This window comes from Anolis sagrei, chromosome 1 (assembly GCF_037176765.1).
Source record: "Anolis sagrei isolate rAnoSag1 chromosome 1, rAnoSag1.mat, whole genome shotgun sequence".
Classification (NCBI taxonomy): domain Eukaryota; kingdom Metazoa; phylum Chordata; class Lepidosauria; order Squamata; family Dactyloidae; genus Anolis; species Anolis sagrei.
In genome coordinates this window covers 55518209-55543506 of record NC_090021.1, presented here as the reverse complement: position 1 = coordinate 55543506, position 25298 = coordinate 55518209, and the positions used below count along the sequence as shown (strand labels likewise).

At 41.1% G+C, this 25298-nt stretch overlaps 1 protein-coding gene across 2 annotated transcripts in view; it reads right to left on the bottom strand.

The window, feature by feature from the left end:
- AKT3 (AKT serine/threonine kinase 3) overlaps nt 1–25298 on the bottom strand; it is a 143738-nt gene that overhangs the window by 10143 nt on the left and 108297 nt on the right. For both annotated transcript variants that reach the window (XM_060753921.2, XM_067464662.1), the window contains exons 8-12: nt 20968–21036; nt 18716–18838; nt 15342–15470; nt 9997–10211; nt 2416–2503 (exon numbers count right to left, since the gene is read on the bottom strand). In XM_060753921.2, coding sequence (XP_060609904.1) covers nt 2416–2503; nt 9997–10211; nt 15342–15470; nt 18716–18838; nt 20968–21036 — 624 coding nt within the window. The remainder of the gene's footprint in view (nt 1–2415; nt 2504–9996; nt 10212–15341; nt 15471–18715; nt 18839–20967; nt 21037–25298) is intronic.

Sequence of the window (25298 nt, the reverse complement as noted above, 5' to 3'; positions counted from 1 at the left end):
AAACGTTGAGCTAAAAATAATTTGTGACATGATGAATGCTAACACATGCTAACATTTCCTAAAAAATCACAACACTGAATGAAACTGTTAAAAAAAGATTTTTTTCAGTAATAGGTAATTCACACCACACTTCCTTTTTGATTATCACATTTGTATTTCAACAGTTATACTATTTTTATAAACTCTAAGAGAGTAGTATATAAAACTATTTGCAGAACCATGTTACATAATCATTCATTTCCTACCAACAAGGCATTCAAAGAAGAAATGTTACCTTGTAAAAGCTGTTTTTGTGACAGAATACTGAATGTACGAGTCTAGGTTTATTAAGCCTTACAGGCAGGTTATAAGAATACTTTGTAGAAGACTCAAAATCAATGAAAGTTGACACTGCATTATCAAAATGGTCCTATATTTAAACAGGTTCTTATTGTTATCACTCAAAACATTCACAAACATTAAGCCCTCACTAGATAACTAGGATAACCTCTAGCACTATGTCCCAGTAGCACTTTACTTGAGTTTAAAACTCTCTGCACATGGCACTTGCCCAGAATTCCAACATACTACCTCTCACACCCAGCACTTTTTAATCTGTACCCTTCATTGGCCCGGCCCTGGTTTTATTGCATGACAGTGTAATGTTTTGTTATTGCTTATGTTTTTAATTTGCTTTGTATCGTATTGTTATTGTCTATTATTGTTGTGTTGAGGCCTTGGCCTTTGTAAGCCACATCGAGTCCTTCGGGAGCTGCTAGCGGGGTACAAATAAAGTTTAATAATAATAATAAATTAATAATAATAATAATAATAGATATGCCAAATACAGCAAATCTGTGAGTCAGTGAGTCCCGCCCTCCATGACACATTATTAAGAATTGAGTGGTATGCATGTCTAGCCAGCTGTTTCAACATCACAAAAGTAGAATATTTTAAAACAATGACATTAAATAATAAATACATAAATATCGTATTAGTTTTGTTCTTGATTAGGGCCTATGTCACCATGAAAGACATACTAGAAGTAAAGCGCTCAACTGAGCAAGAGAGAATTAAGCACAAACATAATAATAATAATAGTACTTTATTTATACCCTGCCACCATCTCCCCGAAGGGACTCAGGGCAGCTTACATGAGGCCAAGCCCATCAAATACAAATACAACAATGCATCCACAAGCAAGCACGCAAATAAAACAATATAAATAATACAACTGAACATATAAGCAATAACACACAAAAGATTTAAAACATTATGGCAGGGCCAGATGTAGATTAAAATTTTAAAACTCTGGGCATGTACAGAATAGGATATGTCTAGGCACGGGGTTTTAAAAAAGTGATATGGGGGGATCAATCCGACGGATAGATAAAGTGCTTCAGAGGATGCATAGAAGGAAATTGGTTAGATCGAGCATTATTTCCTTCACACTGGAACAGCCACGTTTTCAAGATCCTCCTAAAACTGCCAAAGTGGGGGCTTGCCTGATATCTTTAGGTAGAGAGTTCCAGAGTCGGGGGGGGGGGGCACCATAGAGAAGGCCCTCTCCCTCATCCCCACCAATCGCGCCTGCAAAGGGGGCTGGAGCGAGAGCAGGGCCTATCCAGATGAACGAAGAGATCGCGTGGGTTCGTAAACAGAAATGCGATCATGTAATGCTTTTTGTTGAAACAAGGCAGATAAAAATGCTTATCCTATATTATCATGTATAAGTCTAGAAAATTCAGTCAAAAAATCAACCCAATTTGGTCATAGAATCATAGAATCAAAGAGTTGGAAGAGACCTCATGGGCCATCCAGTCCAACCCCCTGCCAAGAAGCAGGAATATTGCATTCAAATCACCCCTGACAGATGGCCATCCAGCCTCTGCTTAAAAGCTTCCAAAGAAGGAGCCTCCACCACACTCCGGGGGAGAGAGTTCCATTGCTGAATGGCTCTTCAATTTGAGTATTGAACTTTACCTCTTACCAAAAAGGGAACCATCCCATTCTCTGAGTAGAGTGATGAAAGAAAAGTTTTATCCATCCTGTAAGAACCTAAAAGAAGCACCGACTACTCTCCTTACTCCACCATGATGCTTTTTGGATTTTAAAAAAATGTGTTTTGAATGCCTGAGTGGGAAAATGGCAGCAGTGCCCAGGGGTAGATGAGACCACATTGGTGGTTTCCTCTCTTTATGGAATAGCCCTCTATTTTTCCATGGGTCATACAAAATGTATTGCCCAAGTATGTTGAGGGACTCCAAAGAAGTCCTCAACCTATACACGAGGTCAACTTATACGCGAGTCTATGTATAAGTTTTGCTAATGGTTTTGCTAATTTGAAGAACTATTTAAAATGTTTTGCATTAAAATATATAAAATGTGTAATATCTTTAGGAAAATGTAAACAATTCAGTGTCAGCCCATACCTACCTTTTTATCATATACATCTTGCCAGTTTATTCCAGCAAAGAAACTGTGTCGCATAATTTCTTTAGCATCGTCTGGTCCTCCACCAAGACTATTTGAGAGAGAAGTATAAATTATTTAAGTCATATTAGTTAAAAGAAAAAGGAAATAATTTTCATTTAGCTTAGACATTTTAAATTTAAGTACCACCACAAAAACATAAAACTATTCTAGAAAACAGCAACAAGTTGCCCACTTAAATGCCCTAATTCAATTCTTGAACTGAGTATCATTCCAACTGGAGCAGGCACAGGCAAACTTTGGCCCTCCAAGTGTTTTGGACTTCAACTCCAAACACCTGGAGGGCCAAAGTTTGCCCACGCCGGAACTGGAGATGAAGTAATTTTAAAAATTAAAATATATGCATCCAATATTACATGTTTTTACAAATGTGGCTTGAAATTAATGCAATCCCACCTATATTGGCTATAACTTGTCCAAATAGTGTAGAAATTGGAGATGAGTCATATAAACATATTTCATAATTTATGTTATTCTGCTTTTCTTAGAACATGCAAAATATACACTTTGCAGTGGACAAAGATAAACTATATAAGGAAACATCCTATTCCACTTGCATCCACAGATGGCTCCCAGATATAAGCAGTTTTGTAAACATGTCTGTTTTCCATGACATGAGCCCATATACAGCTACAACAACATTTACTAATTGGAACAAAAATTCTGACACACAATAGTTAAAAAACTAGTATTTTCAACCAACCTCATCTATAACATTCTTTCTGTTCTGTTGGCTCTTAACTCTCAATTATGACTTCCTTCCCTCCTCCAATTTTCTCACCATATTACTTTACCTCAATGCTTCATTTTGCTTTGCAATAATTTTTCTCTTATTTTATTTTTTATGAACTTGCATTCCAACGTCTCCCTTTCAGCAGAATGAGGTTATCTATCATAAACATTTTGACATTAGACCAGAAATCATCTCATTGAAAAGTAAATGAAAACCAAGCCTTTTTCTCTTTCTAATTCTCCTACGGAAATATGTTAATGGTAGCTTATTTTATTTTACTTATTATTTTGTGGCACTTGTAATAATTCACCCTTATGTTTAAAGAGCAGTGTACATACAGATACATGTATGCACAAAGACAGACATGTGCTTTTTAAATATGGAGTCAGAACAGTTTGTTTCAACATCCACTTCTGTTCAGTCAGTTTGAGAGAGAAATCTAGTATTGCTGTCACTTGACATATTTAATCTGGCATTGCTAGTCTTTGCCCACTAATGCTGCAATTAGATAAGATTGCCCTTTTCAAAACAATAGATTCAGATAACTGCCGTTGTTGCAAGGGTAAGTTTTAGCTATGGAGGTGGGAGTCATATCAGAGGAATAACGTGAAGGAGGGAGAAAACAGAAAGGCACACAAATGATACCTGCATTTCTCTCCCATACCAAACAGCAGTTTTAAAGAACAGATTTTTAAAAATCATTGGTAGAAGAGCTTAACTTGTTAACACCTTTCCACCTAGCACTATAGTTTCAATCCAAGAACCAATTTCAAGGAAGAAAACCATTATATCTCTTGGTATCTTATTGAATTATGCCTATGTATTCCAATGCTTGAAAAAGGTAAATTCACAAGAAAGGTCAGCATTCAAGCTCCTCTGTGTGGTCTTTTTCAGTCTTCCACATATAATGATATGAATGTATGGGTTCCTGTTAAAGACCCTATAGAGGCGAATCGAGTTAGAGATGGAGGACTCAGAATGCGTGATAAAATGGTGGTGAAAAGCAAAGTCATTATTTCTCTCTTGACACATAGAAGCAGAGAAAGTTTGAATCTGCTCACTTGCAGAGAACTGAGTCAACATAAGGATGATGCCCTGATAAGGAAGAAGCCCTGATAAGGAAGAACAGATCATCCTATTCAGTCTTGGGAGCCAGAAGGTAGTTAATAAAGACCAGAGAAACTACATGGCAAGATACATAACATGGATGTATAAATGAAGGGATTTTCAAAACTCAGAGGTGTACCAGAACACATGTGTATCTGTTCACCCATCACTCCATTCTACAGCCTGATCAACTTTAGAAGAGGGGTCATGTGTGTATTTGGATGGATGTGTATTTGAGGCCTCTTGATACCTGAAAATATGTTGTAATAAATAAACCCAGATCTGATGTCTATTTCCGTATTCCTAAAGCTGGGACAATTGTTTGCTTCAGATAATTGAAAAAGAACCAGTTACTGGGGAAAATTTATTATTATTTATTATTTTATTTAAAACTTTTATATCCCGATCTTCTCACCTTCGTTGGGGGACTCAGACCGGCTATTTTGGCAACATAGAGAGCAATGTCCTGAAGAAGAGAAAATTCTCTATCCATGGGGTGTTCTATGTGTATGTGGGGAAAATTAGAACTTAAATTGCTGGGGGGAAAGGCTAATAACTGCAAGGAATTCAGATGATAATATGACAAAACATTTATCCAGTGTTTCCTATCTTGTTTTCTTATCTATTTTTTAATTTATTTATTTATTTATTTATTTAGAGGATTTCTATACCGGCCTTCTCAACCTCGACGAGGGACTCAGGTCGGTTTACAGTACATATCAAATACAATCAGATAAAACAGCAAATACAACTCATTACATATTAAAATAGTACAACTCAGTACAATAAAAACCTCATCATTACATCATTACAGTTTCCTACGCCAAATCGTCAATCCAGTCATGGTCATAATCATATTCATAGTCGCAGTTCATCATAATCCATCACAGGGAAGGTTCCAGGTTCAGTCTTTGAATGCCGCATTCCAGAGCCATGTTTTTAACGATTTCCTGAACGTCAGGAGGGAGGGGGCAGATCTAACCTCTAGTGGGAGGGAGTTCCAAAGCCGGGGAGCCACCACCGAGAAGGCCCTGTCTCTCGTCCCCACCAACCGTGATTGTGAGGGTGGTGGGACCGAGAGCAGGCCCCCCCCCCCCGGAAGAGCTTAGTAGCCTTGATGGCTCATAGGGGAGAATCCGTTCATACAGGTAAACTGGGCCAGAGCCGTTTAGGGCTTTATAGGTCAACACCAGCACTTTGAATTGTGCCCGGAAGCTGATCGGCAGCCAGTGGAGCTGGCGTAACAGAGGGGTCGTGTGGTCTCTGTACCCTGCTCCTGTTAACAATCTGGCTGCCGCGCGTTGGACTGATTGAAGCTTCCGGGCAGTCTTCAGAGGCAACCCCACGTAGAGAGCGTTGCAGTAGTCTAAACGGGATGTAACCAGAGCATGGACTACCGTGGCCAAGTCAGACTTCCCAAGGTACGGGCGCAGCTGGCGCACGAGTTTTAATTGTGCAAAAGCTCCCCTGACCACCGCCGAGACCTGGGGTTCCAGGCTCAGCGATGAGTCCAGGGTCACTCCCAAGCTGCGAACCTGCGCCTTCAGGGGGAGTGTAACCCCGTCCAGCACAGGCTGTAACCCTATACCCTGTTCGGCCTTTCGACTGACCAGGAGTACCTCTGTCTTGTCTGGATTTAGTTTCAATCTGTTGTCCCTCATCCAGTCCGTTACAGCGGCCAAGCACCGGTTCAGGACTTCAACAGCCTCCTTAGTAGCAGGTGGAAAGGAGTGACAGAGTTGGACATCATCTGCGTACAGGTGACATCGTACCCCGAAACTCCGGATGATCTTTCCCAACGGCTTCATGTATATGTTGAATAACATAGGGGACAGTACAGAGCCCTGCGGGACCCCACAGTACAACGGCCGCGGAGTCGAGCAGGTGTCCCCTAATGACACCATCTGGGAACGCCCCTCGAGAAAGGACTGGAGCCACTGCAGAGCAGTACCCCCAAGGCCTATTCCCGCGAGACGTCCCAGAAGGATACCGTGATCGACGGTATCGAAGGCCGAAGAGAGGTCCAGCAGAACCAACAGGGACACACTCCCCCTGTCCAGTTCCCTGCGCAGATCATCCACTAAGGCGTCTATAGAGATTCCATTCTTCTGACCAGGGCCCCCATCCCGCAGTCAACAAATTTTGAATGCGTCCACCTGAGGGTGGGTGACCGGGACAGATTAGGGATTCTGTTAGTGTACCGTCCACCTCGCTGCACTACAGACTCCCTGACTGAGCTAGCGGGGATGGTCTCGGACCTGGCGTTGGAGTCCCAACGGCTGCTTGTGCTGGGGGACTTCAATGTCCATGCCGAGACCGCCTTATCGGGAGCGGCTCAGGACTTCATGTCTACCATGGCAACCATGGGGCTGTCCCAACAGGTATCTGGCCCCACCCACATTGCTGGACATACATTGGACTTGGTTTTCTGCCAGGGATGGGAGGAAGGTGGCGGTGTTGAGGGGTTATCCATCTCTCCGTTGCCATGGACCGACCACCACCTGGTCAGCTTTAGACTCACTGCACCCCCCAACCTCCGCAGAGGTGGAGGACCCATTAAATTGGTCCGCCCCAGGAGGCTTATGGATCCGGACGGATTCCTGACGGTTCTTGGGGAATTTCCCGCCACCTCGGTTGGTGATCCTGTTGATGCTCTGGTCACTCTCTGGAATGGGGAGATGACTAGGGCAATAGACACGATCGCTCCAGAACGTCCCCTCTCAAGTAGCCGAGCTAAACCAGCTCCTTGGTTCACCGAGGAGCTGGCAGCGTTGAAGCGAAAGAAGAGGGAACTAGAGAGCGTGTGGCGTTCGGATCCGAGCGAGCCAAATCGAACACGGTTTGTGTCCTTTTTAAGGGCATACGCCGCAGCAATAAAAGCCGCAAAGAAAACTTTCTTTGCGGCCACTATTGCGTCTGCAAAGAACCGTCCGGCCGAACTGTTCCGAGTTGTCAGAGGCCTATTAAAACCCGCCACTCAGGATGGGTGCCCTGATGACTCGGCAGCTCGCTGCGAAGCCTTTGCTCGGTTCTTCGCAGACAAAGTCGCTTTGATCTGCTCTGGACTGGATACCATATTAACGGCAGTATCTGAGGATGTAACACGAGCATCTGCTTGTCCGGTTTTGATGGATTCAGTTCAGTTGGTTCAATCCGAGGATGTGGACAAGGTGCTTGGAGAAATGAGAGCTACCACATGCATCCTAGACCCCTGCCCATCCTGGCTTCTAAAGGAGGCCAGAGGGGGATTGGCCGAGTGGGTGAAGGTGGTGGTTAATGCCTCCCTTCGGGAGGGCAAAATTCCAGCCAGCTTAAAGCAAGCTGTGATAAAACCGCTGTTGAAGAAACCATCACTGGACCCCACTCAATTCGTCAACTATCGGCCTGTTTCCAATCTCCCCTTTTTGGGCAAAGTCATGGAACGTGTGGTGGCCTCACAACTCCAGGCATTCTTGGTAGACACGGATTATCTGGATCCGGCACAGTCTGGCTTTAGGCCGGGGCATGGTACTGAGACAGCTTTGGTCGCCTTAGTGGATGATCTGCGTCGGGAGCTCGACAGGGGGAGTGTGTCCCTGTTGGTGCTGCTCGACCTCTCAGCGGCCTTCGATACCGTCGACCACGGTATCCTTCTGGGACGCCTCGCGGGGATGGGTCTTGGAGGTACTGTTCTGCAGTGGCTTCGCTCATTCCTCGAGGGTCGGTCTCAGAAGGTGTTACTGGGAGACTCCTGTTCAACCTTTGTCTTGTGGGGTTCCTCAGGGTTCAATACTGTCTCCCATGTTGTTTAACATCTACATGAAGCCACTGGGCGAGATCATCCGGAGTTTCGGATTGCGATGTCATCTGTACGCAGATGATGTTCAACTCTGTCACTCCTTTCCACCTGCTACTAAGGAGGCTGTCGAGGTCCTGAACCGGTGCTTGGCCGCTGTGACGGTCTGGATGGGGGCGAACAAATTGAAATTGAATCCAGACAAGACAGAGGTACTCCTGGTTAGTCGCAAGGCCGAACAGGGTATAGGGTTACAGCCTGTGTTAGACGGGGTCGCACTCCCCCTGAAGACGCAGGTTCGCAGTTTGGGTGTGATCCTGGACTCATCGCTGAGCCTGGAACCCCAGGTTTCGGCGGTGACCAGGGGAGCATTCGCAGAGTTAAAACTTGTGCGCCAACTGCGACCGTACCTTGGGAAGTCTGACTTAGCCACGGTAGTCCACGCTCTGGTTACATCCCGCCTTGACTACTGCAACGCTCTCTACGTGGGGTTGCCTTTGAAGACAGCCCGGAAGCTCCAATTAGTCCAACGGGCGGCAGCCATGATACTAACAGGAGCGGGGCGCAGGGAGCACACAACTCCTCTGCTGCACCAGCTCCACTGGCTGCCGATATGCCACCGGGCTCAATTCAAAGTGCTGGCGTTGGCCTTTAAAGCCCTAAACGGTTCTGGCCCAACTTATCTATCCGAACGTATCTCAGCCTATCAGCCCACCAGGACCCTAAGATCTTCTGGAGAGTCCCTGCTCTCTATCCCGCCGGCTTCACAAGTGCGGCTGGCGGGAACAAGAGACAGGGCCTTCTCTGTGGTGGCCCCTCGGCTTTAGAACACCCTCCCTATAGAGGTACGATCAGCCTCCTCGCTGATGGTGTTTCGGAAGAGACTGAAGACATGGATGTTTAAACAAGCATTCGGTTAATCCGTTGCAACGAATTTTGATGACTAAAGGCTGGTAATCATGGACGACGAATTTTGGATTGTGATTTTAGTTACGAGATGCATGGGATTATTATTGGTGGCCCAATAATTTGTATTGTATATGTGTTTCATGTTTTAAATTGAATACTGTTTTTAATTGTTTTTAACTTTTTAGTTGTTGTAAACCGCAATGAGTCGCCGACTTAGGCTGAGATATTAGCGGTATACAAGCGCATAAATAAATAAATAAATTAAATAAGGCTGTCTCCCTACCATGCCCCGGCCTAAAACCAGACTGCGCAGGATCTAGATAATCCGTGTCTACCAGGAACTCCTGGAGTTGCGAGGCCACCACACGTTCCAGGACTTTGCCCAAATAGGGGAGATTGGATACTGGCCGATAGTTGACGAATTGAGTGGGGTCCAGTGATGGTTTTTTCAACAGCGGTTTTATAACAGCTTGTTTTAAGCTGGCTGGAATGATGCCTTCCCGAAGGGAGGCATTAACCACCACCTTTACCCACTCTGCCAAACCCCCTCTGGCTTCCTTTACCAGCCAGGATGGGCAGGGGTCTAGGATGCATGTGGTTGGCCTCGCTTCCCCAAGAATCCTGTCAACATCCTCGAGTTGAACAGAGTTTAACTCATCATTTGTGAATATTCTCAAATGCTGTGGCCCCAATGTGAGCAGTATGGACTACTAAATAAGTACAGAGAATTTCTGGGGATACTGAGTTTCATTAGAAACTTCTGAGCCTGTAATGAGTCCTCTTCAGTAGAGACTCAGAATTAGGGGATTTAGAGCACTTAATGAGCTCCAAATTATTCAGCTTCTAAAGAGGAGGGGGTTAATTACTGGTTTCCAATCCATACCCAGAGCAACTATTGGTTATTTTCATATTATGTGCACTATTTCATAAAAACTGAATTTTAAAAACAAAATAGAAATGAATGGAATATTTCTTTAGAAAACAATTCTTTCAGATTTACCGTTTATTTGGATCTTTTATCAGTAGACCTGAAAGCAATGATTTTGCATCAGATGAAAGTGTTCGAGGAAATTTTATATCCTCCATTAGAATTAGTTCAAAAAGTTTTTCATGATCCTGGTTGTAGAACGGCAACCTGCCACACATCATTTCGTACATGACAACTCCAAGTCCCCACCAGTCCACTGCACGACCATAGTCATTATCTTCCAAAACCTAAAATAGTAAAATTATGACATTAACATTTATACTCAATGTCTATTATTTTAAATGTAACTTCATTAAGGGTATTGATTTTAAAGGCCTCCCTACATAAGCAGCTTAGTCAAGTCCTATGTCTGGGACTGAAGGAGCTTTCTTTACTTGCTCAGCCTCCATTTCTTTCTGAGAACATAAGACATAGCTGCTGAGCATTGCCAAAAATAGCACAAATGTGGGTTTCTGTAACAGCCTTTGTCTCAAGAGTGTGGTTGGGGAAAGGAAAACACACATATATACCTCCATTGTAAATGAATGTCACCTGGTGCTGCGAGTGTGTCAACATATTTGGGGTATGAATGAGTCTAATACTTCCTTCATCCCATCAGAATATGTTCACAGGCACACTGACAGCATGAGGTGACATTCAGTTATAATGGAGGTATTACATATGTGTGTTTTCTTGAAACAAAGGCTCCCCGAGAAACCCACAGCTGTACTATTTTTGGCAATGCATCTTCCTAGTATGTGAAATGAAGGCATATTTCAAATATTTCCAAAAAGGTTTACTTGAGACTTAATTAAGCACACAGTTTACTATAGCCTAGGGTACTTGAGCTGATAGAAAAAGTCCATCAGAAACATTAGGAAGAGGCAGTTTCCATCTCCAACACCCACAGCATCTTCCGTAGAGCAGGGCTTCTAAAACTAAGGGTTTTAACCCCAAACAGGGTCCCCTTAGCTCAACGTTGGAGTCCCAAATAATTTTCTGCTATCTCATGACTGTTTTAGACATTTACATGAATCTATTGCGCAGTGTTTACAGTGCAGAAAATGCTTCAGCCGCACTTCATAAAAAGGGAAATCACCCTGTTGAGAGCCAGCTTTGCAAATGTTGATTTGTTATCAGTAAGTGTTTCCTTTGTAATCCTCATTTTATACCCCTATATACCCAAAATAGCACAGAAATATCTCGGAAATGGCACAGCATTTCTAGTCATAGAAAAAAATACTGTTTGATTAACATGTGGAATATTGATAGCACCTGGGTAATGACTCTGAATGTCATGATGCAATATCTAAGGGGATGTGGTAAAGGCTGAGTCATAACCATGTGAGATGTATTGATCTTCAGTTTTAATGATGAATTTTAAACTTCCACTCTATGTCCAACTTTTGTTTTGTGTATTTTAATATGTATCTTATGGAAATATGTTTAATATGTGTATTCTACAGAGTGTTTTTAAATGATTATGTGTTTGGATTATGTTTTTTAGCAATGTTGTAATCCACCTCGAGCTGTGAGGAGGCGGGTAAGAAATAAAATTGTTGTTATTGTTGTTGTTGTTGCAAAGGGATTGCATCAGCCAATGTCCCTTACTGACGACCTATCAGCAGGTGGCTCTAAAAGAGGGAAGAATGGTTCCATCTTCCTCTTTCCTGTGTGACTCTTTGTTTATGCTGTATGTGTCTATCTAAGAATCTGATAGTTTGTAAGGACAATCCCCTGAAAGTGGATCAGCACATCCTGATCGTACATTTTGTATACGGTATATTGCAATGGTGAAAATTATACCCTCCAGGTATTTTGGATGAAACCTGAATTTGTGTATTTACTAAAGTGTGTAGATAAGGTCAGATGCTTGCAGTTGGAGACTGAAGCATGGTTTTGCTGTGAAAGATTTGCTGTATTTTGCTAGCTTCTGAGACACTTGCTATCCAGAATGCAGCGGTCAGGAGATCGTAATTTGGAAATTGTATATAATTTCACAAACCCATCCCGCAACAGAGAGATCCCGACTGGAAAAGTTTAAGAAGCTCTGCTCTACAGGACTGGAGAACTGGTTTTTAAGTGATGGAGGGAGACAAGCAGAGCATATATTGTTTTAACTTACAGGGAAGGCATACCAAAACAATTTTTAAATGATTTTAAAAAACCTATAACAACATGTTAATTAAAAACTATACAAAATACTAGAAAAATATCCAACTGGGAACAAATAACTTTTAGAGCAAGGATCACTTCGAAACCGATCAAGGACAAGCGTGAGAAGGAAATATAACAATGAAAGCCAGGCCACTGAACTAAATAAATGGCCCCAGAAAATAGATCTTTCACATGATATCTAAAAAATGAAAAGTTGACACCAATTAAATTTCACTGGGGAAAAGATTATATAATAACAATATTATAGTAAAAAAAAAAAGGCTATTGAAACTAATATTTTATATATATATATATATATATATATATATATATATATGCATTTCTCCCTCCCTCTCTCTCTCTCTCTCTCTATATATATATATATAAATAAATATATATCTCAAGTTAGCTTCACAAAATAAATCATCATTTGCAGCATCAAAACAAGAGATCTATAAAGATGCTGTCTTCAAAAACCAAAGTAAAATTATTCTGGAGATTATTATTATAGCTATTTTTTATTACTTCAATGACCAAATGCTACACATATTTTTTTCAAAAGTAAGGTTTAGTAATTTCAGTGGTTCTCGTTGCCCTAGAACATGTACACAAAAATCATATTCTAAATTATTCCTTACAAAAGGTATATAATAGGATAAAATGTTGACAATGACACATGAATTTTATCAGGACTACTGTAAAATACATGTTAATTACAATCAAGGTTTAATCCCCAAGTCCTTGTTTTGTTAACTCTGTCCTGGCAATCAATTTTTTTTTATTTTTACACTATTACAGCAGTGCATTTTTCTAGGTTTCCAAAACCACCTTATTCAACCTTCCCCATCTGTCACCATCTGCTTCTTTTTAGCATGTACTTTTTGTGTGATCACACAAGCATGTGAAAAATAACTAACATTCAGATGATTATCTGTTCATACATTTGAGGACTGGGCATAATAAATGTGAACTGCCAAAAATGTATTTAACACTTTTAATTTAGCTGGGTCCTGAGTATGAGCAAAATTTGACTGTCAAATTGTTTTACAATTAGAAGGCTGAGCAAGTATTGCTACCTCAATAGAAAAGCTAAAAGTCCATATAATTAACCAAATAATATTTAGGATTTTCAGTAAATATAAACCCAGAAATCACACTCTAGTAAAAGACATTAATCACTAAATGATACTGACTATTGTATTTTGGTCTCTGAAGCAATTCATGAACAATCTTTTCAATCTGAACAACAATTTTAAGTTGATGATCCTAAAAGATTTCAATACTTTTTTTTGTTAAGGATTATCTAATGCACAGGAATGAAGCTATACAAAGAATACTAATTAAACCTGCTATATGATAGAGGGCTCCAGCAAAGGATCACCGCCTTGTCGTGGCGCTGGAGCTTGAGCACCTCAATGATATCATGAGTGAAACCGTGAAGGGCCACCCAAGACGGGACGGTCGTGGTAGAGAGGTCAGACCAAACGTGATCCCTGGGGAAGGCAATGGCAAACCACCCCAGTATCCTTGCCAAGAAAACTAAATGGACCAGTACAACCCTAACTTATATCCCCATACCAAAAAAGGGAAATGCGAAAGACTGCTCAAACTTCCATACAGTGGCCCTTATTTCTCATGCCAGTAAGGTAATGCTTAAGATCCTGCAAGGAAGACTCCAGCAATACATGGAGCGAGAGTTGCCAGATGTTCAAGCTGGGTTTAGAAAAGGCAGAGGAACAAGAGACAAGATTGCCAATATCCGCTGGATAATGGAGAAAGGCAGGGAGTTTCAGAAAAACATCTATTTCTGTTTAATTGGCTATTCTAAAGCCTTTGACTGTGTGGATCATAATAAATTGTGGCAAGTTCTTGGTGGGATGGGCATACCAAGCCACCTTGTCGCTCTCCTGAGGAATCTGTACAAGGACCAAGTAACAACAGTAAGAACTGACCATGGAACAACAGACTGGTTCAAGATTGGGAAAGGCATACGGCAGGGTTGTATACTCTCACCCAACCTATTTAACTTGTATGCAGAACACATCATGCGATGTGCGGGGCTTGACGAATGCAAGGCTGGGGTGAAAATTGCTGGAAGAAACATTAACAACCTTAGATATGCAGATGATACCACTTAGATGGCCAAAAGCGAGGAGGAGCTGAGGAGCCTTCTAATCAAGGTGAAAGAAGAAAGTGCAAAAGCTGGGCTGCAGCTAAACATAAAAAACCCAAGATTATGGCAACAAGAATGATTGACAACTGGGAAATAGAGGGAGAAAAGGTGGAGGCCGTGACAGACTTTGTATTTTTAGGTGCAAAGATTACTGCGGATGCAGACTGTGGCCAGGAAATCAGAAGACGCTTACTTCTTGGGAGGAGAGCAATGTCCGATCTCGATAAAATAGTAAAGAGTAGAGACATCACACTGGCAACAAAGATCCGCCTAGTCAAAGCCATGGTATTCCCTGTAGCAACCTATGGATGTGAGAGCTGGACCTTAGGGAAGGCTGAGCGAAGGAAGATAGATGTTTTTGAACTGTGGTGTTGGAGGAAAGTTCTGAGAGTGCCTTGGACTGCGAGAAGATCCAACCAGTCCATCCTCCAGGAAATAAAGCCCGGCTGCTCATTGGAGGGAAGGATACTAGAGACAAAGTTGAAGTACTTTGGCCACATCATGAGGAGACAGCAAAGCCTAGAGAAGACAATTATGCTGGGGAAAGTGGAAGGCAAAAGGAAGAGGGGCCGACCAAGGGCAAGATGGATGGATGGCATCCTTGAAGTGACTGGACTGACCTTGAAGGAGCTGGGGGTGGTAACGGCCGACAGGTAGCTCTGGCGTGGGCTGGTCTATGAGATCACAAAGAGGCGGAGACGACTGAACGAATGAACAACAACAAACATGATAGAGGGCTCAAATGGTTAAATGATATTTGAATTAAAATAATTGTTCTAAATCTTAAAGCATGAGTGTCCAAAAGATCCAACGTTTGAATATACAATTAACTGTTCTACTGTATTTACATATACAAAGCAAGGCCAAGGAACATGTAGTCCTCTATATGTCACTGGACTGCAAATATCATCATCCCTCGCCATTAGCCATACTAGAGTTTATGGTAACTGCAGTCCAACAACACCTACAATATATACCACATGGTCACACTGTTACAATGAAATAAAATCTAAAATACTTAAATGTACAAAGTAAAATGCTGACTTACCTCAGGAGCCAAATACTCTGGTGTGCCACAGAATGTTTTCATAGTAGCTGCATCTGTAATTCCTTCTTTGCAAAGTCCAAAATCTGTAATTTTTATGTGTCCATCTTTATCCAACATTAGATTCTCTAACTGCATTTTACAAATATACAAGATCATATTTTAAACATTTTAAGGGGGGAAACTATTTTTTAAAGTTTATCACATTTAATGCTATTACAATTTAGAACATAGTGAGATGAGACATGAAATTTGAATAACCATAACCCTCAATACTTCTAAGATTCCGTTTGTCTGCCTTTTGATTAAAAGTCACTGCAGGTTTCCTCAACTGGGTGAATCTTTTCCCTATGCTTTTTTGTTTTTGGGTTTGTTTGTTGTTGTTGGTTTGTTTTTTGTTTGTTTGGGTTTTTTTGCCTTAAACTGGACACTCTATCAACCTACTATTTCACAGATGGGCAAATAATGGTTTACAGAGCTTGATATTTTTATTGGCCCTTAATACTAAATATTCATTGTTTAAGAAAATCCTATTAAATCAACAGGTATGCCAAAATGACAGGTGATTTGAAGGCACACATACACACACACACAGTATCATACTTGCCATATAAGTGCTCAAAGAAGGACTGATTTTTTTTGTCCAAACATCTATATCCCCAACTCAAACTGCGAAACTGTGAAAATGTGATGTGTTTCTAGCCAATTGCAAGAGCTGGAAGTGTCATAAAGTGACTTTCATTAATGCCTAGAGTGGTTCTCAAAGTATTTCTCATGCATCCACAGTGAGCTTCTGAGATTGCTATACTAATTTATTATAGGTATGGATCAGGTATAGAAAATTAATGGTAGTTTTAAGATTTTGTTGGAATGTAATTTCCATCATCCCCCACTATTGGCTAGGGCTGGAAATTTGAACATTCATGAATTGCCTATGCTTAACTTTAACTAAGAAGATCCGAATCAACTCTACTGTGGGAAGAAGGTTTCAACAGGAGCATCAATTATGCCAACTGGAAACCAATCTGTGAGCCATCTTAATAGGATAGTGCCAAATAGACGTTGCCCTCTCTGTACAAATAGTGTCAGCAAGACTATTTTTTATCAAAAGTATGGAAAGGGTTGAGGTTCAGGTTTTTTGTTGCCAATGGTCCTGCTGCATAGCATTCAACATAACTTCCAATGTACATCTTTAAATCCCTTGATATTAATGGCATTAAAGATTTTGCTTGATTTCCTCAAGCCTGGGACAACAATGAACAGTGGGTGATAAATAAACAGCCCTCATATTTTAGAAGAGTATCATATATTATTATATATCTAATACAGTACTAAAATGGGTTGTCGTCGGTTTTTCGGGCTATATGGCCATAGATGCAGGCGAAACGTCGGGAGGGAGTGCCTCTAGACCATGGCCATATAGCCCGTCGAAGGCTTTCATGGCCGGAGTCACTAGGTTGTTGTATGTTTTCTGGGCTATATGGCCATGGTCTAGAGGCATTCTTTCCCAATGTTTCACCTGCATCTATGGCAAGCATCCTCAGAGGTAGTGACGTCACTACCTCTGAGGATGCTTGCCATAGATGCAGGCGAAACGTCGGGAGAGAGTGCCTCTAGACCATGGTCATATAGCCCAAAAAACCTACAACAACTTAGTGACTCCGGCCATGAAAGCCTTCGACAGTACTAAAAATCTTTTTAACTCTAGAACAGGAAGAAAAACATTCATATGTTGGAAATATATGGTTTTTGAATTATCTCATTTGAGAGTTTCCAGTGGCTTTTCTGGACAAACTTTACCATATATACTAAATGTAATTTCTTTTTGGATTTACAGTGTGAAAGCAAAGCAGTAGATTGATAGTAATGGATACTGTTATTATCTCATTGCCACCTAACAAACATGAATGCAGAGATCCAAAATGAGAATCACTATGCTTCTAAAACACAGGCTATGTTCTGAAAATATTATATAGACAGCACAAAAAATTATTAGTTCTTAGGTCCAGTCCTGGGATTATTTGGGACACTGATTCAGAAAATTGCATTGGATAGACTGCATCAGCTCTAGTTTCTTAGAGATAGTTGTCATGACTTTCTATGAGTGAGCAGATCAAAAGACTGATATACGGCATATGTTCTGTATCTCAAAAACAAAAGTCGACAGGGGGAAACTGGAATCAGCAGTTGGAATCAGCAGGTCAAATACACCTAGAAACAGATCTAACATCTGATACACCAAAAAGTGTGTTGCGCAATGGAGATGTTTAGTTAAATGAGTATACTGAGCTAGTCTAGTACTACTTGAGCAGAAGTTCTGAAAATAAAGCCTTTCCTGTTTAATGATGAAGAACTGATTTAACTTATCAGGACATCTGTTGAATCCCTGCCATACACCACCAATATTCGTCCACCTATGGGAGGCTTTTAATAGTTTTTTTAGAGGACTCTAAGACAGATGTACCTACACTGCTCCCTTTTTAGAACCGCCTTATTTTCCACATATAACCTTTACTTCTCCTAAGATAAAGGGGGTAATGATAAGTGATAAGGTGAATAGTAGGAATCACTCTTAACCTATAGGTGGTCTCTGTCACGTTAAGGTTCTTCTATCCTTAGGAAGACGAAGAATAGAAGATGAGAAGCAACATAAAATAAGACAATGTTTAATGTAAATCTTTATATTAAAATGTCTTTCTCTGTCTCCTGGAAGTATCCAACTACACTGAAAAGAAATTCAGGTTTGAAGCACCCTTTCTTATTTGAATGGGAGTCAAACTAAATACTCTGTGAATGAAGATCTCTATGTTATCCCTATCTGTCTTGTGACAAAACGAAGTGTTTACAAACTTACATAAGTTTATACGTACAACTAGCATTTCTCACTACAAGCCACTTCACCACAACTCCTATAAGTGTCTGTTTCTGAAATTCAGAAGTGACTATGGGTCCTTATTTAAGCAAAGCAGCATGATTGACACAGTGTTAGAAGGCTTCAGGGAACTCCTAAGACTTCCATTAGTGGAGCAAAGTTTAGAATGCCTCTGTTTAGAATGCCATCTTACACTAGTCCGCATGGTCGCTTTTCTTCATTTCTGGAGACCCATAATCATTCTAAGAGTTGGTATTGTGTCTGGCATCTTCAGAGGATGATGCCAGCCACAGATGCAGGTGAAACATCATTATTTAGCCAACTGATAGAATCTAAACTACAGTGTGAAATGGAATTTTCATCATCTTGATGCATGTCAGCGTACAGAACAATTTTGTCTCTCATAGTAGTTACTTTATTCAAAATAGCATAACTTTATAATTACTTTGTGTTTGTCCCAGTAGTCTTTTCAAAAACAACATTTTCATTACTCTTTTTTTTTTACCTTGAGATCACGGTACACAATCTTTCCAGAATGCAGATAGTCTAAAGCAGAAACAATTTCTGCACCATAGAAGCGTGTGCGATCCTCAGAGAACACCCGCTCTCTCGACAAATGGAAAAACAGCTGCAGGGTAAACAGCAGGGACAGGATTGCAATAATTACTGATTTAGTGGGGGAAATTAACACAAACATAAAACACCTCTCATCACCATATTGTGATGATAGATAGTGTAGTCTCAGTGGACACTCAGCACTCTTAGACAGCAGCTGGCTTATCTTTTCCAGGTTTCCAAGGGGAAAAAACGAGCTGTTAAATCAGCATTTTAATCAATATACCAATCTTGTTTAAGGCATTCCGCTTGCTACCCATTTAACCTTCAGTTACCAAAGGAAAAAAAGTGCATCATCATCATTTTGTACTTTTTTTCTATTCCATCCTCTCAATTTAAAAAAAAATAGCTATAAAGGCACTGGACATAGTTTTGCTATATGCATTGAACCATATGGGACTACCCATCCTTACAAGTAAACCCATTTATTTAATCATCAAAATCCTCTTTGAATATTAAAAAAAACCTTTCATTCATATAAGAGCATTGCACTATATGCATTAACAGTGATTTACAAGTACCATTTTATCCTATTTGATAATGGATACCAAATCCCACTCCCCTATTCTTACTCAACACCATTTCAACAGCAGTTAGTTCAGGGGTTGCCAGAAATAACTTCTCCACTTGGACCTTCCCACATGTCATCCTCCTCTGCTTCTCTGTCATCATGCCTGTATGGCTGCACCAACACAATGACACCTCTTGTGTTGTATATAAAACTAGCACAACACCTAAACAGAATGAACATGGAGTTCCTTAAACATGCTCTGCCCTAACATGACTGATACTTTTGATCATGAGTTCATTTTCCCTAATTTTTATTCATAATAACCTCAATTTGCCCATTTTTCTTCATGTGCTATGTGATTACTTTAACACAGATTTTATGTACTGTAAAAGCATTGTAAACATTCAGCAGGTTGTCTACATGTTCAATAGCACCATCTTATACATATTCTTTATTACATCTTTACTAGCCTCTGAATTTAATTGATATAAATTCCATCAGTGCGTATCATCACTGTTGTTCCAATAGAACATTTATTTATTTATTTATTTATTTATTTATTTATTTATAGTATTTATATACTGCCTTTCTCACCCCTGGGGGGACTCAACAATACTCAAAAAGGCAAAGGTGGACGTTTCTCAATTTTCTCTAGATCTCCCAAACCTAATTAACTTAGAAGAGTTAGCTGTAATCAGGGTTAGTAAAACTACTCCACTAAGATTGTGTTGTGGTATTCAAAAGGGAGGAAATGGAGAATGAAAATGAAAGTAAAACTTTCCCATTTCCTCCAGGTCAAGAATTTTGTTTTCAGTGACTCTCTGTGTAACAACCCACTTTTTGAAAACAACATTGTTTCTTAAACCGAAAAATATTTTATGTATACATAAAAAAAATATTTACTTTAATACAAACATGGATGGTAAAGATGATAATAAAACTGACTGAATAAAAAAAACAAAGAGGTAAATGAAGATAAAACAATATCAATGAAGCACAGAAATATTTTACGATTTCCCAGGGGTTAGTCATCAGTAGAACAATATTCTTAAGACAATATTCTCAATGAGATGAAGGAAACAAAGAATAATTGTAATTACATTTTAACTATGAAGTTATAATTCAAGAAAAGATTTTAAAAAAATCAAGATAACAGCCTGATCCAGACACTCCCTGTTGACTCTACATTCCCTTGTTAGACATGCAGCTCTCAAGGGTGTTTGCTGACTGGGCAGTCAAACTAATGACTGCACACTGCAAACTACACATGGATGGAGAAAACAATAATAGGTGATCTAACCAATTAAAGTGAATCTTTTTATGGTTGACTTTTACTGCAACAATAACAAGGAAGGATGCAGAGCCCTGCATTGCCAACACAGGGCCATGTAAAAAAGATTTCTGGCCAAAAATGAACAGAACTGGAAGAGGCAATCATTTTTTCCATGAACCATCAAAATCTGCTCTGGAGGATATATACATGCTTCACATCAGGTTTTCTGACTGCCAAATGCAGGCGAGAGATATCTCATCATGCTAATACACATACACTTGAATGACACTGCATTCAGGCTTTAATCATTTGGGGGTAGGAATTAAAATACTATGACATTTCTTATTATTTGACTTACCTCTCCTCCATTGACATATTCCATCACAAAACATAATCGGTCCTTGGTCTGGAATGAATACTTCAAAGACTTAAAGGGAGGAAAAGAGTAATGGAATACTCAATCTTCAAAAAAATAGTACAAATCCAACAATTAGATTTTTTTCTATTCTGAGTAACACAATCCTATTTCTATCTATTCAGAGGTAGGTCATAAGTAGTTTTAAAACATATGAGCATATCTTAAAATACATAAAATAATCTGATTTCAGAATAAAATTCAATAGGTATACAAAAGCTATATAAACCAAAACAAGGCATAATTTATAAGGGCATGATATGCTATAAAACTTTTTGGCTACATGATCTTGCCAAAATTGGGGTGTGCATTAGATTCGTATCATACAGTAATCTTAGTGCTGAGACAAAGCAAAAGGGAAAGGTGCTTCAGGAGCTGCACTTACAGCTCCTCTTTGAGGGACATCATCTCTAACTAAATGACAAGAGCTTAATGCTATGCAATCCTGGGATTTTAGTTTGGTGAGGTATCAGTATTCTTTGGCAAAGAAGGCTCAACACCTTGTCAAACTACAACCCCCAGGATCCCATAGCATTGAACCAAGGCAATTGTTAGTACTGTGTTTTGGTTTATGTAGTAGATTTCAAAGTGTGGTTTTCAAGCTGTAAGCATGTGTATGTAATACTTTCCAGCAAGGATAGAGTTAACAAACGACAGAGCTTTGTATGTTCCCTAGAAGGTACATGTGTGTTAATTTCCTGCTTCTTGTGTGTGAGGCCGGATGCTTCAATTGAATGTGAAGGAGGCGTGTCTATTGCTGATAGAGAAGGCTGAGCATCGCCATTCTTGAATGCTGTTTTACTGGAGCCAGACGCTGCAGTGTAACTCTGCTGTATATAGATGTAAATAAAGCTGATTGATTGATTACTTTATGGCTGCTTGCGGGCAGCTTTATTACCTCACCAATTAACAGATTCATTTTACAGTATAGATGCATACAACAGTTTTCTTTTCCATTGCTGTAAGCTCAGTAATGCACACCTTTCTTGGCCAAATTGAACACGGTTCTTGGCCAAATCGAACACGGTTTGTGTCCTTTTTAAGGGCATATGCCGCGGCAATAAAGGCCGCGAAGAAAGATTTCTTCGCGGCCACTATTGCGTCTGCAAAGAACCGTCCGGCTGAGTTGTTCCGAATTGTCAGAGGCCTTTTAAATCCCACCACTCAAGGTGGGAGCCCTGACAATTCGACCTCTCACTGTGAAGCTTTTACTCAGTTCTTTGCAGACAAAGTCGCTTTGATCCGCTCTGGTCTGGATACCACGTTAAAAGCAGTTTCTGAGGATGTAACACGAGCACCTGCTTGTCCTATTTTGATGGATTCTTTTCAATTGGTGAAATTTGAGGATGTGGACAAGATACTTGGAGGAATGAGGCCTACCACGTCCATCCTAGACCCCTGCCCATCCTGGCTTCTAAAGGAGGCCAGAGGGGGATTGGCTGAGTGGGTTGAGGTGGTGGTGAATGCCTCCCTTCGGGAAGGCAAGATTCCAGCGAGCTTAAAACAAGCTATAATAAAACCGCTGTTGAAAAAACCATCACTGGACCCCACTAAATTTGACAACTTTCAGCCAGTGTCCAATCTCCCCTTTTTGGGCAAAGTCCTGGAACGCGTGGTGGCCTCACAACTCCAGGTATTCTTGGAAGACACGGATTATCTGGATTCGGCACAGTCTGGTTTCAGACCGGGACATGGTACCGAGATGGCCTTGGTCGCCTTAGTGGATGATCTGCGCCGGGAGCTCGACAGGGGGAGTGTGTCCCTGTTGGTGCTGCTGGACCTCTCAGCGGCCTTCGATACCGCCGACCACGGTATCCTTCTGGGACGCCTCATGAGGATGGGTCTCGGAGGCACTGTTCTGCAGTGGCTCCGGTCATTCCTAGAGGGCCGTTCCCAGAAGGTGTTATTGGGAGACACCTGTTCAGCCTCACAACCGTTGTCTTGTGGGGTTCCACAGGGTTCAATTCTGTCTCCCATGTTGTTTAACATCTACATGAAGCCGCTGGGCGAGATCATCCGGAGTTTCGGGGTACGGTGCCATGTGTACGCAGATGATGTCCAACTCTGTCACTCCTTTCCACCTGCTACTAAGGAGGCTGTCGAGGTCCTGAACCGGTGCTTGGCCGCTGTAACGGTCTGGATGAGGGCGAACAAATTGAAATTGAATCCAGACAAGACAGAGGTACTCCTGGTCAGTCGCAAGGCCGAACAGGGCATAGGGTTACAGCCTATGTTGGATGGGGTCGCACTCCCCCTGAAGACGCAGGTTCGCAGCTTGGGTGTGATCCTGGACTCATCGCTGAGCCTGGAACCCCAGGTTTCCGCGGTGACCAGGGGAGCATTTGCACAGCTAAAACTTGTGCGCCAGCTGCGCCCGTACCTTGGGAAGTCTGACTTGGCCACAGTAGTCCACGCTCTGGTTACATCCAGCCTAGATTACTGCAACGCTCTCTACGTGGGGTTGCCTTTGAAGACAGCTCGGAAGCTTCAACTAGTCCAACGCTCGGCAGCCATGATTCTAACAGGAGCGGGACGCAGGGAGCATACAACCCCCCTATTGCGCCAACTCCACTGGCTGCCGACTTGCTACCGGGCTCAATTCAAAGTGCTGGCGTTGACCTTTAAAGCCCTAAACGGTTCCGGCCCAAGCTACCTTTCCGACCGCATCTCGGCCTATGAACCCACCAGGACTTTGAGATCTTCCGAGGAGGCCCTGCTCTCGATCCCGCCAGCTTCACAAGCATGGCTGGCGGGGACGAGAGACAGAGCCTTCTCGGTGGTGGCTCCCTGGCTGTGGAACGCCCTTCCCACAGATATTAGATTAGCACCTTCTCTAATGGTTTTCCACAAAAAAGTAAATACCTGGTTATTTGCGCAGGCATTCGAATAATCAGTGCAAAGACTGGTAATGACATAGGAATGGAACAATGGATGACGAATCTGGATCATGTTTTTAGTGACGAGACGCTAGTGAATGATTATCATAGTAATTGTGTATTAATTGTGTATTAGATTAGGTTATTAACTGTTTATATTGGTGTTGAATTCTGCTGTGTCCTGTGTCTTGTGAACCGCTGTGAGTCGCCTTCGGGCTGAGAACAGCGGTATAGAAGCAAAGTAAATAAATAAATAAATAAATAAATTACAAAGAGTATACTTCTTGCTGCTTTACATTATATTCGGCAGTAAACACTTTTTTTTGTTTTGAAATTTGAGGAATGCATTAGATTCAATGGCACATTAGGCACAAGTAAATATGAGTAAGTCATTATAATATTTTAACATATTTACCATATATACTTGTGTAAAAGTCTAAAGATTTAGACAAACAGTGACTCCAAAAACATGGGTCAACCTTCACATAGGTAAATGCGAAAACTCTGCCTGCTGTGGCATTACTTCTGACCTTTTTCCACCAATAATTGCAAAAAAAAAATGGCAGTGGCAGCTTGTTGGCACATAATTGCTGTAATGGAGAGAACAGAGGTTGGGTAATAAGGGTGCTTTTCTTTGCCTTCTCAGCTGCTCAGAGTAGGAAGAGGCTGATTTACTCATGAGGAAGTAAATAGAAGAACACTCTACCCCCTTGCAAAGATTACTTTCAGCCTCAACAGCTACCATCTCCTCCTTATGCTCTTGTCCCAACTTCTTCTTCAGCTAAAGAGGCAGTGGCATGCTCCTTTCTTCGGACACTGGGCATCAGGATGGCCATAGCAGGCCCAAGGCTTGGCAGCAGACAAGACTGCTACAATCTGTAGCACTAGTGGTGGCTTTGGAGTAACCCTAAAGTGTCACTGGCAGCTAGAGACAGGAACATACCGCTGCCACGAGAGCAGAAAAAGAAGCTGGAACAGGAGCTTTCTATAGCTTGGGGTAAGTAACTGAGGAGAAACTGAGGTATCATGTCAAAAATTTTTTTAAGAAAAACCTTTTATTAATAAAAAATACACAAATTGAACGTTCAAAGATTTGGTTTGTAATATTTAAGACGTTTGCAATAGGGGTGTCCTACAATAATGAACACAAGTAACTACAACATACATTGTTCTTAAATGAAATGGTCAGTACTGCTTCTATTTCATGTTTAAATAAACATGTCATAATTTATGAAGTTGAGGACACTAACACATATAATTGGCAAGCCTTCAAAACATAGTTTCTGATGCATATACTACACCACAAAAAATGTCCTGGATCCTAGCAACAACTGGATTTACCAGAGAAAGCACCAGGCTGCACGAATTAATGTGTGTCTTAAATTTATGTTGATGTGT